Source organism: Lipophrys pholis, assembly GCF_963383615.2.
Source record: "Lipophrys pholis genome assembly, chromosome: 14".
Classification (NCBI taxonomy): Eukaryota; Metazoa; Chordata; class Actinopteri; order Blenniiformes; family Blenniidae; genus Lipophrys; species Lipophrys pholis.
Window position 1 is genome coordinate 19,137,881 of NC_137633.1, and position 14,671 is coordinate 19,152,551.

The following is a 14,671-nucleotide window of genomic DNA, read 5'->3' on the forward strand; positions in this document are numbered from 1 at the left end:
AAGCGATAGATGTTTTACCTTAAAACATTTTGCTTATAATAACACAGAAATCATTTGATGTTCTTCGCTTGTCTTTTCATATCGGCGTGACACGCCACGCCTCTCTGCCTCCTCTGATATACTACATATAGAAGGTCAATTTGTCTCTTTGGACAGCTGACTCAGGATTTTTCCTGGCATTATAAATCATCAGCAATTTCCATTTTGTCTTCTGAGCCCCTCCATTTAGCATATCTGATCACTGTAGATATTTCACCGTTGGATAAATCAAAATGACGTGACGTAGCAAGGAGCCACGGAGCTGCCACGAAGATGGTCAACATAATTAAAAGGCTGGAGACAGATTCCTCAGAATGAAGCTCTTCTACTAATGAAGTTTTGTCAATACGAGTTGTATTTTAATGACCAGGAGCTCCATTACCCTCGAATGAGGTTAAGTACAGTATGTAATGTAAAGAAATGTTTGCCTAGTGGTTTGATTAGCAGTTGTTTATTGGATAAATTGTACATAATGCCTGTTGATGAAACTGTGATAGCAATGAAAGAAAACTTCGTGGTACAATGTTACACAATGTGCAAAATGTGCAGATGTGCTGCTTTTTAACTCTCTGACTGTACCACTTAAATGAGGAAGCGGAGCAGCAGAATTTTATTGGAGCACTAGATTTTATTGTAACATTCATTTTAACCTCTAAGCATGTAGGTATTTGTCCACTGAGGTTTTCATAGTTCATTTTCGTTGATTTGAGGAACATTTTAGAGCTTTGTTTGGTGAAACCTCCTCTGCAGTAATAGTCTCTACCCAGTTGCTTCAAATTGGTTTAACCTGTGTTAGAAGATGCCAAACAAAGTGCATCAAATTTAGATGCACATTATTTGATAATAATACAGTAATATACATTAGATCGATAGAAGTCTGGATTTTTTTTATGTGTCTGTGTTAGTTTTGAGATGTCTGGAACAAAATAATAATAAACAATCATGTGAAACATTTTCATTCCATCATTGACTGTGTGTGCGTTGATATTTTTCTTCACGTGTTGTGTGTCTCAGGGCATGTTGACTCTGGTGTCCAACTGCATCGACCGTCTCAACGTCTACAATAGCGCGGCCCATTTCGGGGAGTGTGCCGGCTTGGGGGCCGGCGCAGCCTGGAAGGACATCCTCAACCTGCTGTATGAGCTGCTGGGTAAGACACACACACACACACACACACACACACACACACACACACACACACACACACACACACACACACACACACACACACACACACACACACACACACACACACACACACCACACTCAGATACACAAGGACAAGCGCACATTTCGATTCCTGATTGTAATCAGTCCGAGTCGCATGAAGGTCAAGTAGCTGTAAAAGTGGGAATTAACGGGTGGTGACGATGTGTTTCAGCCTTGTATTTAACCATCTACTAATGCTTCAGGCTGCTGGGGAAGGTTTGGCCTTGAATAGAGAAAGCGGTTGCATGCACACTGATCAGCCATAACATTAGACCCACTGGAAGGTGAAGTGTTAGGAACCATCTCAAACACTTTATGTGTTGTGGCCACAGATAAAACGTGAAAACAAAACGTTGTGCACAGGTTGTGGGACCCTGTACAGTGCAGTGATGTAGGGTTGAATACAAAATTGTATTCTGGTGTGCGCCAGAAGAGTAATACCAAGACCAGACTGAAAAAGTGGCTGAGCCATGTTTGCTGAGTATTATGTACCGTATAGCAGGGCTGTCAAACACACTTTAGTTTAGGGGCCACAAACAGCCCAAATTTCATCTCGAGTGGGCCAGACTGGTAAAGTAGTGTCATAATAACCTGTAAATTTAAACTTTAAATGAAGTTGTTGTGGCAGTTGTATTTAAAAATTTCAAATCTAAGGATGTGATGTGTGCTGCAGACCTCTTGGCCAGGTCACCCTTGTAAAAGAGATCTCAATCTCAATGTTTTTTGTTTTCCTAGTTAAATATAGGTGAAATAAAAAAAATCTATAAAAGAAAGTTTCCAAAACCAAACAATTCGTACAGAAAATAACTACAATCTCAACAAAAAGGAAAGTTTAATGATACTTTCTGGTGCAAAAGTGAATTGTCCTAAAAAACCCTCGTCTGAGGCTCGTCTGATAGAAGAGGCAGCGTCACTGATGTCTCAGCTTGCGTCTCCGTGCGGTGTTGTGTCCACTACTCTTTGAGAAATGTGTTAGATAATCAATGTTTTCTTTAAAATTTTTACAATTTGCTCGGGGTTTTGTCGGGCCTGATTGTAGCCTCTTGCAAACTCGGACCTTAAGTTTGACGGTCTTGATGTTTAGTTAAACATGTCGAAGTTAAATGCCAAACTCAGATTTGATGCGTTATTGCTTCTGATAACTTCAATAACATTTAATTATTAACAACCTTAGGGAATTGGGGGTTATTTGGATATTCTGTGTCTTCAGGCTTCAATCACTTTTTGGAGCGACGTCACATTAAACTCAGGAAGCACCGCTGTATAAAAGGAAATACCCTGTGGTTTGAGCTCCACTTAGGCACATTGAGGATCGCCAGCCACAGACATGTCAACATGCTTGTGCAGACCTTTATGTTTTGTTCTGCAACAAATGTGTATCCTGGTCGGCAGTAAACACTGTGAAGCCACCGTGAGTAACAAGGTCATGAGCAGCCAAGGCTCACACCTGCATGTTGTCCTACGGAGATACTGTATATAACACAGTATATGTCGAGAGGTTTACTGGAGTCCCGGCCTCAGATGGTCAAGGTTTATTGTGGAAACACCAGGTGGAACGACACAATGTTATACTATACAGGTGGTCATAACAGAATGGCTGATCGTTCTACATGCATACAACACAAGTATCTAATACCCATATACACATACACTAATTAGAGGATAGATTTGTAAGATATAAACTCTTTCCATGGTGTTTGATTTACTTCCAAACCATCAGCTTAACGAGATCCTAAACACATAGGTCTGTGTCCCTCAGTGGCTTAATTACTTTTTAACTATTGTCAATGTTGCATCAGTTATGAAGCCTTCTTTAAAAATATTTTTACTTTTGTGTGTTTTTCCGTAGCCCAATGTCACCAAGCCCTTCTTTGTAAAAAAAAAAAAAAAAAGCTTCATGACCTCTTGTATCACCGCCATATGCTCTGTCAGATACAGACATAACTCACTAAATTGAACTGGCAGAAAAGATGCTGTATTTTTTTGTTTGTCTGTGCCGTCTTCCATCTGATGAGTTCGATATTTCTCTCGCCGGTAATATAAAAGATGCATTTGCAAGCATAAACGATTGTATTGTATAAGAAGCCCGATAGCCCAGATGTAACGTTTATCTTTCATCCTCTTCCAGTGAAGCCCCTCTGCCCTCTGAGGATGTCCTTCACGCTCTTATTTACACAGATTTCACCTCCTGGCTCTTATTATTGTTCCAGCCACGTCTCTCTCTCTCTCTCTCTCTCTCTCTCTCTCTCTCTCTCTCTCCCTCTCTCTCTCTCTCTCTCTCTCTCTCTCTCTCTCTCTCTCTCTCTCTTCCTCCCGTTCCCTGCTCTGTCCACCTGGTTGTGCACGGCACTAAGTGGATTTGGGATGCCTCTCCTCTTTTCTCTGTCTCTTTGCATTGGTTGACCCTGTCTTATTTTGCGAGGGCATACCTTGTTGTGCCATTCCATCCTTCCACCTTAATTAATATGGATAAGAGGGCCAAAGCAGAACCTCCTCTTTAACTGGCTTCGGGCATTTAAGGTTTTCAAACTTCAGTTCGTGTTGCTCTGCCGTTGTAAGACACTGAACACTGAATCCTCTTGTCTGAAATTTGACTCGCACACACTTTCCTCCATGCTCCGCAGCGGCACTAATCCGAGGGAACAGGAACAATTGCACGCAGTTCTCCAACAACTTGGACTGGCTGGTGAGCAAGCTGGAAAGACTGGAGTCGTCTTCAGGTACGCTCATTATCAGTCTCGCACACGCTGAGCCTCCAGAGAAAAGTAAAGCACTGACCGGGTTATGAGACATTGTGCATGAAGTCTCTTTCATGGCAATCGAACGCTTCTGAACAGAGACAAACGATAAGAAGAAATGAGAGGTATATAGGTACCTGCACTCCTCTATAGCAAAGGATGTAACTACAGCACTCCACCGGTGTCCTCTGGTGTGTCTTTCTCCTCTGAAGGCGTTAACTAATTGATGAATTTTGCGGTTGTGCAGGCATCCTGGAGGTTCTGCACTGCATCCTAATTGAGAGCCCTGAGGCGCTCAACATCATCCAGAGAGGACACATCAAGTCCATCATATCGCTGCTCTACAAGCATGGACGCAACCACAAGGTGAGCAGGGAGCGGCGAGGGCACGGCACTGCTGGTTTTTGGATGTTATCGCAGTAAAAACTGTGTAATATTCATTAAATGAGAAATTCATTAACACAGTAGGGATTAGTGCCGAGAAAAAAGTGTGGTTAAGACTTGATCCTGGATAAAATCCAGCATATAATAAAACATCAATTCAAATAGAACAAATGACATCTATAAAAATGGGTTCAAGAAGCTGAGTTATGGGACCAGGCAAGTTTAAATAGATAAATCATGGAGGGTAGAGGGTAATGGAGAAATTCAAAGAGATGAGGCCATGACCCGAAATAAGTTTACCTTTGGTTACTAGCTGGATGCTGGAACCAAGAATAGGTCTGGATTTGGAAATTGAACCAATCTGTTGGGTCGATACCATTGAGGCAGTTCAGGCTGTTCAGACGGTTCTATTCTCTAGTTGTAAATAAATTAGAACAGACGTTTGAGGTTTTGCTGAAAAGAAGCCAGACGATGAAACTTCCCTTCCTGTTTATTCAGGAAAGAGAGAGACTAACTATTCTTAGTTTTCTCCTCTGCACCTTCAAAAACACCAAACACTGAGTTTACCTAAGGTGCACCGTCCTATTGCCAATCTATACTGAACAAGACTTCCAACCTGTTACTCTGTCTGCTCTGCATAACACGAAAACATGCTCCCTTGATCCCACGCTGTCATGAGCTTTCAAAGAGCTCTGGTCTGCTACCGTCTCTTGTGCACATGTCACTCTCTTCGGTAGTTTTTCTGGCTCGCTTGTATCACTGCTAATGAAACTTCGCCTGAATAGAGTTTCTGGCAAATTACAAGCCTGTTTCACACATTTTTCTTCCTGTCAAGAGTTTGAGAAAGTGATCTAGGTTGGTTGTTGATTATCATGGGATTTTTTTCAGGTAAATGACTCCACAGAACCAGCCTTTATTTATCAAGGTAGTGAATGGTCTGCTGCTGATTATGAATTTGGGTGGCATTTTTTGGATTTAAGAGCAGTTTTTAAATACAGTTTTCAACTGCATTTTCAACAGACTGAATCATTATTTTGATACCTAAGATCAGGTGCTTCAATTGTTAAAATAATAGCTGACCCTAATAAGACCCTCAGTTTCCTGTGTTATCAAGCATGGAGTTCCTCAAGGTTCTGTATTGGAACCTCTGTTGTTGTTCTGTTTGGCATCTGTGGGCCATATCTTTATTTTTATTTATTAAAATTTTTTGTATTTTTCTATTGTTATGCTGATGATTTAAAATTGTTTATGCCTGTCTTTGAAAAGAAGGGTTTTTTTTCCCATTAATGATGATAATTAAATATGGAAAATTGAGTCTCTTGGATTATGTTACTCTCTTTGACTGATTTTATTAATTACACAGATGATGTAAGAACCTTGATAAGGCCCAATGTTCATATAAATATAGAAGCTACTTAAAGTTGCCATCTTTTGTTGATTTAGTCATTAGAAGATGCTGTGGTCTTTATCTACGCTTTCATTCCTCTCTCATATGGACTACTGCAATATTCTCTTGTCAGGTTTGCCTAAAAAGGCTTTCTAAGGTCTGCAGACGGCTCAGAGGCAGCAGACCGTGTTATGACTGGAGTTGGTAAATATGAGCACATTACCCGACTGCTGGCTTCTCTCCATTGGCTACTTGTTCAGGCGAAAGCAGATTTTAAAGTGCTTTCGCTCAGTTTGAAAATATTAAATGGCATTGCACCAACTTGTCTGGTTGATATTTTCAACCTTTATGTTCCAACACGTTCTTCATGTTCTTCGGATAGCGTCCCTTTGTGTGTCCTAAAGGTCAAAAAAGACGGTGAGCAGTTGTTCTCAGTTCTGTGCAAGTTTTAAATTTAATTCGATTCCTAAATGCTGTTTTTGTCATGTTTCTTTTGAGGACTGTTTTAATACAAGTATGCAGAGTAGTTGCATTAAAAGTGATTTATATATAGCATTATGATAAATTTGGACCTATTTCTGGACTCAATTTAGTTCTGTTCCTACACTAAGTGTGGTTCTGTTTGTAGACTAAATTTGGTTATGTTTCTACATTAAGTTTGGACATTAAGTTTCTACAAACAGGCCCTAAGTTTGGACCTGTTTGTAGACTAAGTTTGGATCTGTTACTATTAAATTTGGACCTTTTTCTTTACCGGGTTTGGTCTGTTTCTCCACTAAGTTTGGTTCTCTTTCTATATAAAATTTTGTTCTGTTTGACACTAAGTTTTATCATGTTTTGAGACAGAATTTGGACCTGTTTCGAAAGTAAAATTTTAGTTATATTAAGGACACTGGTTTCTTCAGTGTATCTGATCATCATGACAAGAGTCTGTCACATTACTCTTTGCTTAACAGTAAATTGCTATTTCTACGCTTTTGATTTTTATCAGGTAACTTTGCGAAGACTTTCCGAAGCTGGCAGCTGATTGTCTTGCGGGCGATCGAAGGTGGATTAGCTCACCCAGTTTGCACCGAGCTCTTTGCTGCATTTCCCGTCTCCATGCTAAGCTAAGCAAAGTAGCTCCTGGCTGCGGTTATGTATTCACTGTACAGACGTGCGAGTGGTATTGATCTTTCATCTGACTCCCGGCGAGAACATGCTAATGTATCACCAACGACGTGTGCGTTGTCAGAATTTTTTAGTCAAGCAAGAAAGCGCACGGCAACCACGGAGAGTGCATCGTCCCTGTTTATCTCCAGTTCTCTCCTCATTAGACTCACCAAAAAGGGTTCACTGGATGCACATTTGTTTCCATAACAGTTCCCGCCGGGCCTCTTTGTCACCTCTTCTTCTCTTCAGCTACTAATTGATTGTGCTTACCATGCACCAGCATACAAACTTCCATCCCTAACAACAGCCTTCCTGAGGGTTTGGTAGCCTCTGTCCCCAACATGAATCAATCTGTTTAAAAGCGAAATCAGATCAGGAGTAGACAGTTGGCTGGCCGGGGTCATAAATCAGCCTGAATGCAGCGTTTTGTTATAGACGGAGGAGGCGAGAAAAGGTCAGTGATAAAGTGTGGGCGCTCTTGCCTGTCACCCATCGCTGAGCTTACCGGCAAATTTAATTCTACATCTTTGTTAAACTACTATCAGAGACATAATATTGGTGATTGGTGATATTATTTAGCTCCTAATCAGGTTTTGAGGGTAATTATGGGGTGGTTGCACAAGAAGAGTTGGTCCAAGGAGCAACAGTGATTAGGGACAATGCTAATTTGTCATTTCCCCTGTTGGGAATTAAGAGTTCAGTAAAATGTTGCTGTAACAATGGCAGTGGAAACAGTCTAGTAATGATTTCTCTCTGTAAGCTCTTAGCTTTAGCGTTACTCTCTCCACAAGGGTGTCAAACTTATTTTAGTTATCATACGTACAGCCCGATTTCATCTTGGTGGGCCGGTCCAGTGAAATCACGTCATAAATAAAGTCTTCCTGTGTTATGGCGTAGAGTCTGCACAATGAAAATGTCTATAATTTTAATGAAACCTTCTGGTGCAAAATACAGTGAAATCTCCAAAACACACTTTTCCTATAGCTGTTGCATTGTGGATGATGTTACAAACTCACTCTGACAGCATGGCTTTGAGGCTAATGCTAGTTTGCTTTTATAGCAGCATCACCGCCATCTCAGCCCAGGTCTCCATGTTGCGTTGTGTTTGCTACTCTTTGGAAAATTCAAGGATTTCTTTAAATTCTTTACAATTAGCTTGGTGGTTTGGCCGCGTTGGAGCCTCTTGCGGGCCAGTTTTGGCCCACGGACCATTTCTTTGACAGCCCTGCTCTATATTCTCTGATATATTCCCCACAGAAGGATTAACTACCTTCACTATCTGCTCTGTCCCGCTGTAATTTATTTGTAGGTCCTTTTCGTTGAAGTACAGGTAGTTTGTCTCGTTTTACATTATGCCAAAGACGTTATCCGCATTGTAAGAAGGCATGCCGTTTTAAATGTGTTAAGGATTTATTGTTGTGGACTGCTATTTGATTTCAAACCAACTTCAGCCGAACTTAAGTGAATCAGTATCAGAGTATCATCAATCACAGGTTTTATATGCTATTAAGCTATATTTAATTTACAAATCCGACCCAGTGAAGATCAAACTAGGCTGTGTTCCCGGACCAAAATGAGTTTGATGCTTCTGCTTTAAGCTGGAGTGCATAAAGTTGGTTTGTTAACTCATTTTGGACCACAAGATGTGCTCACGTTAACCCTTGTTTTAGGAATGTAAAATCATCCAATAAAGTAGGTTTATCCCTAATCATTACACATTGACGCACATTTAAAAAAATAAATCATCTTAATTAGAAGGGACAATTACAAAAGTTGCTTTTTCAATTAACAGTTTTGTGTTCATGAGATGTTCTACAATGTCTTGTGTCCTCTCGTGGCTTCTGGAGGATTTTTTCAAACGAGCTTGTCAAAGTGCAGGACAGATCCCCGAAACATCACAACACCTGATTGAAACGTTTCATCTGCAAATGTCATATAGAAAAATAACCCCCTAAAAAATGTGCTTGGGGAATACATTGTACACAGTAAAGTTATTTAAGTTTTCAAACAAAAAAGCACCCATTTTAGAGACTTTTCATACTAAAGATTCTGCAATATGATTTATTCAGTTTTGCCAAATTCCAACAGATTTTACTGTTTAAATATAGCTTGTAAGGATGTTTATATATCCTTTTCTCTGGGTTGTGATCTCTCACTTAGAATTTTGGATCACGTCTTCGGACGGCTTATTTTGTGCCTCTACTGATCAGACTGAATCTGCTTGTATTGATCTTTGACTTGACGTCATAAACTGGCTAAACCAAGTCTGTCTGCTGCGTCATGCAGCTCTCTTTTACATCAGAGGAAACGAACTTGGTTACTCAGAGCTATTGTGTCGTTAATTATGGCAACTCCACTTGTCTTTTTCAGATCCTGGACGTGCTCTGCTCACTGTGTGTGTGTAACGGCGTCGCCGTGCGAACCAATCAGAACCTCATCTGCGATCACCTGCTGCCCAAGAGAGATCTTCTGCTCCAAACTCAGCTGGTCAACGATGTCCAGAGGTCAGAAAACTACATCAGTTCTCCTCTGGTGCTTTAGATCACAGGGAGGGTTTCATTTTCTGAAATCACACGACAGGTTGAATCTCTTGAATAAATGTGTTTAATCATAAGAAGTGGAAGGATTGTTGAAACTGAAAAGTGCAGATTGGCTTTTGTGTTGCTTAAGTTGTACTCTATTACAAGTACAACTTAAAGTCTAAAGTGGTCTTTTCAGAAACTACTAGTATCAACTGCTTTTTGACCATGAGATATTCAATAGCAGGCCTTCAACTCACTTTACTTGTATTCATAAAATATCTCTATTTAAGGCACATTTCATCAGGTAATAAAGTATGTAAAAAATCCTGCTATGGAACACAAGTTATTGATAAAGCGGAACTTTCCTTGAACTTCATGGCCATAAAACGTTATTCAGTAGTGGCTGATTATTCAGAAAGTAGCAAAGCAGATCATATGTTTTGCATTTTACATATATGTGAGAACACAAAATAAAGCAACAATGAAGTATTTGTAATTCATTTCTTCCATCCCTGGTTTTCAAGTACATGCAACATTCAGTGGTTGTTTTCTTTCTTTCTTTCTTCTTCGTGTCTGAAGTTCATCTTCAACTTAGTTGCTTTCACATTGCGAAACCTTTATCGCATACTCAGTTGTAACATTTGCTTGAATGCCAGGTTTATCACATTATAAGCTCTTATTTTTAAGGGCTGTTGGCATCTGCAAGTCATAAAAACACTACATTTAGAGGCTTTGATTCAGATATAGAGATAAATCTTTATGTTAATCTGCAACTGTTGATTCCTCCACGGCATTGAAATTCAAATTAAACAATTTTTTCTTTTGCTTTTATTTGTTTGAAATTAAATCAGCTGACTATGACAAGATCAAACTGATTGCTGATTCCCATCTGGCTTTGTTGGCAGTATGAGACCGAACATCTTCCTGGGGGTGAGCGAAGGGTCGGCGCAGTACAAAAAGTGGTACTATGAACTGATGATCGACCAGGTGGACCACTTTGTGACCAGCGAGCCGTCCCACCTGAGGGTGGGCTGGGCCAGCGCCAAGGGTTACGCCCCCTACCCCGGGGGAGGAGAGGGCTGGGGGGGCAACGGCGTTGGCGACGACCTCTACTCGTACGGTTTTGATGGGCTTCACCTCTGGTCAGGTGGGTGGAGAGAAAGAAACATCTCTTTGTGTGTGTGTGTGTGTGTGTGTGTGTGTGTGTGTGTGTGTGTGTGTGTGTGGTGAGCCGGTGGAATACACTCCCTTATTAAAGATGAATGGTGACCCCCGGGCTGCTGCCAGTTTACGTCGAGACGGATTTGTTACCCTGCAGGGATGATTTCCTCTGACTCTGTATCTGCATGTTGAATCTGAGTGAGGTGATCTGTGCCACTAGGATGTATTTAACATGTGTGTGTGTGTGTGTGTGTGTGTGTGTGTGTGTGTGTGTGTGTGTGTGTGTGTGTGTGTGTGTGTGTGTGTGTGTGTGTGTGTGTGTGTGTGTGTGCAGGTCGTATCCCTCGGGCGGTGGCCTCCATGAACCAGCACATCCTGACGTCAGAGGACGTGGTGAGCTGCTGCCTGGACCTGGGAGCGCCCAGCATCTCCTTCAGGATCAACGGACAGCCAGTGCAGGGCATGTTTGAGAACTTCAACACAGACGGACTCTTCTTCCCGGTGGTCAGCTTCTCCGCGGGGGTCAAGTGAGTGTTCCTCTGCTCCATCCTCACATTCGCACAAGCACCCGGTAGACGAGAGACGTTTATACACACATGCAACACACCCACACTCGGCGAACACATCCATGTAATCCACCTACTCAGTCTGCTTGAAATGCATTAATCCTCAAGGCTTTTATTGGAGACGGGTTAGGAAAAAAAAGAGAAGCTAAAACACTGGCTTTAGTTTCCTCTCGGTTACCATGGCGACTGGAGATAGTGTGATTGACAAGACTTTAAAATGAAATTTCAAGCTCCAGCAGTTTTTCTATGAATCAGTGATTGACTTTGAGGAGCACCGCAGCCTTTTGCAGCTCCCATTTGAAGACGCTTGACACCAGGAGACTCGTCAGAGACGACTTCATAACCAAATGTCAAAGTGTCCTGCAAGAAATTAATTTTCAAAGACGGTGTGGGAAGACAGAGCACGCAGTTCAAGCAACATGTAGAATTCGGTCCGACATTTAAATGTCCCGCATCTATTTTATACCGTTAAAGAAAAAAAAAAGATGTTCTTTTTAAACATATGTCCTCATTTAGTTAACAGCTTTTGAAAATATGCCAATTTCCCCAAAAATTGAATATGATTATTTCACTGTATTAAGTGAATTCTCGTTCACTCATGAATGAAATCCACTCACAGGGTTTCTGCCTCAAACTGGCTGATGAATGTTTCTACACACAATAACCAGGAGTGTTCATTTTGCTCATAACTTTCCAGCATGTAAAATACCACATGTTCACAAGGTAATGTGTTTTCTTTGGTGGAGGCCTTCAATTCCACCCACATGTAAAACATTTCCAACCCTACTTTAAAGAAAAAAAAACCCACTCTTTTTAAACACTGGGTGTTTTATTGCATCACCAATAGCAAGGAATCCGTTTATTTACCTGTTTAAGACATGGATTAATATATATGGTTACTGCAGCATTGACAGCAGAAATAGTGCAATGAAAATGCACAGTACTGTAAGGTTTACAAGTCAATAAGTTGTTAAAATCCATTTACCATATTGGTGCAGTTATTTACATATTGGTGTTATGATATATTCACATATTTGCATTTTAAAATATTTACAGAAGTATTTTTAAAAGAGCTAACTTGGGATAGTCTTAAGTTTCAAATATGTTTACCTCAGTTGAAACTTATCTGTTTATTAGGAAGTCGAGCTATGTGATTCATGGCGAGCGGATGTAATCAGGAAGTGTGGACTGAAGTAAAGAGACTGCTCCAGACAGTATCCGTCTCCATTCGTCTGTGTGTACTCCTTCTACGAGTGAGCCGGCCACCACGCATCGATCGCTCACGTTACAGTGTAATAACAGTGATTAATATTAGAACCAATAAGGAAATGATGTTATAGGAATACCAGAAAGACTTTAATGATTAAAGAAAAATAGATGACAGGACAAGGACTTTTTTTTTATGTGTGTTGCAAAATACAAAGTAAACAAAAGAAACTATAAAAGTACAAAAAGTCAAAAGAAGTAGTTATGTATGGGCTTTTTCTAAAAGTAGTACAATATGCAGATATACAACGAGAATAATGATTTACACATTTACACATAATAAAATCAAATTTACACCATGTTTTGGCCAAATTGTGATATTTTCCAATACTGCTTATTCACTTTGCATTAATTCTGAAAACCCTTCAAATATTATTGAGGCAATTATGTTCTTTGAACGAAACAAAAACTTGGATGAGTTAAAGTTTTACAAAATATACTGCTTAACTTAAGTAACTTGAGCACGTTGTTGTGACGTCCATTTGTGTCTGATACATTGAAATCAATATATTACTGCAATATTTGCCTTCTTAATAAATGACCTGTAAATGAGCTAAACACGAATAACAAATTTCACTATTTACCAGTTGTGGTTTTCAGGTTTTGAGTTTTCCCACAAAGCGATGCTGTTAGAAGACGTCTGAGCGCGTGCGACGCGTCAGGGCTCGTACTCGAGGCTGACCCAGTGAACGGGGTGAACATCTCCACGGGTTTAAACGTGCCAAAAACCGACAGCCCGCTCCTCTCACACACACACTGCTCAATAATTGAGGGCTCCAGTCGGAGCGGGCCGGATTGCGTCACTACTACTACTTGTGCAGCTATTTTGGGCGTCCTCAGGAGAGCCTCTTCACAGTGATGGCCACAGACGTGTTTCAAGCCAAACTTGTCGCTGTTCCCGAGGCGGGGACTGATTGAAGGGGATTAAGAGGAGGAAAAGTGGTTCCGTTTAGCTGCCTGCTTGATTTTGGTTTGCCGCTTTCATTAATTGCCGTCTGGTTAAAATTGTCTGCGAAGGCTGATTTCTGTTTACACACATGTTTTACCCAGATTAATTGCTTACAGCCTGTAGGTTGGAGAATATTCGTACCAATTTGAAAAAAGGGACACAAAAAATGGTTTACAACAGTGATGTACTCCAGGGGCCACAAACTGCCCAATTTCATCTTGAGTGGGCCAGACTGGGTAAAATAGGGCCATAATAAACTTTAAATTTAAACTTTAAAGGTGCTCTTTTGTTGTGGTATACGAGGAGAAAATATCAATACTTTTGCAAAAAAAAAAAATATCTTGAGAAAATCAACATAAAGCCAATTTTAATGAAACCTTCTGGTCCAAAATACTGTGAAATATAAAACATGCAGGGCTGCGGCCCTCCAGGACCTGAGTTTGACACCCCTGCTGTAGACCCTGACATTCAGTAACAGACACTTTTGTTGTAAAATCTCTTACAAAAGCTGATCAGAAATGAGCTCTTTAGCTTTGGACTGAGTTTGTGCCTTATAAATAGGATGTGTTTTACATAATGGACACGATAGACCAGATGGACTGTAGATCCCATGCCCACCCCTTTTTCTCCATGCCTATCTCACACTTTTATTAATTTGAGTTGAGTATAAATCCTAATACATCAGTGAGGACCTTTATTGTGTCCATTAAAGTAAAAAAAAAAAAAAGCATTAAAACTGTATTAGGATTAGAATTAGAATAGTTCTCCATTTGTTTAAGTAACTGTAGCTTCAAACAGCTGATTTCTCTGTACAAGTTACCATGACAGTCAACAAGGAGAGGGGCAGGTATATCCCCAAAACAGAATCAACCGCACACACCATCCATTCCAAGAAGCTTTATAAAGAAAGCTTCTAAACATTTGTCACACATGTCCTGTCTTCAGGGCCCGCTTCCTGCTGGGCGGCCGACACGGCGACTTCAAGTTCCTGCCGCCGTCGAGTTACGCTCCGTGCTACGAAGCCCTGCTGCCCAAAGAGAAGATGAAGGTGGAGCCGGTGAAGGAGTACAAGAGAGACGCGGAGGGGGTCCGAGACCTGCTGGGCACCACGCAGTTCATGTCGCAGGCCTCCTTCATCCCCACACCTGTGGAAACCAGCCAGGTAAAGTCTTTACTGACAGCTCTGCCATGTGTCACTCACACCCTGGTTCCCCTCGGTGTTGATGTATAATAGTGAACGACGGGGATGTTTGGTGAGGAAAACAATGTGCAGGTACACGAGACACCACAAACACCAT

At 40.9% G+C, this 14,671-nt stretch overlaps 1 protein-coding gene across 1 annotated transcript in view; it reads left to right on the plus strand.

Moving 5' to 3' along the window:
- LOC308120227 (ryanodine receptor 3) overlaps positions 1–14,671 on the plus strand; it is a 153,843-nt gene that overhangs the window by 58,576 nt on the left and 80,596 nt on the right. Inside the window, exons 14-20 of the mRNA XM_080480701.1 lie at positions 1,054–1,189; positions 3,873–3,968; positions 4,234–4,352; positions 9,280–9,413; positions 10,337–10,578; positions 10,927–11,119; positions 14,319–14,535. Of these exons, the coding sequence (XP_080336827.1) occupies positions 1,054–1,189; positions 3,873–3,968; positions 4,234–4,352; positions 9,280–9,413; positions 10,337–10,578; positions 10,927–11,119; positions 14,319–14,535 (1,137 nt within the window). The remainder of the gene's footprint in view (positions 1–1,053; positions 1,190–3,872; positions 3,969–4,233; positions 4,353–9,279; positions 9,414–10,336; positions 10,579–10,926; positions 11,120–14,318; positions 14,536–14,671) is intronic.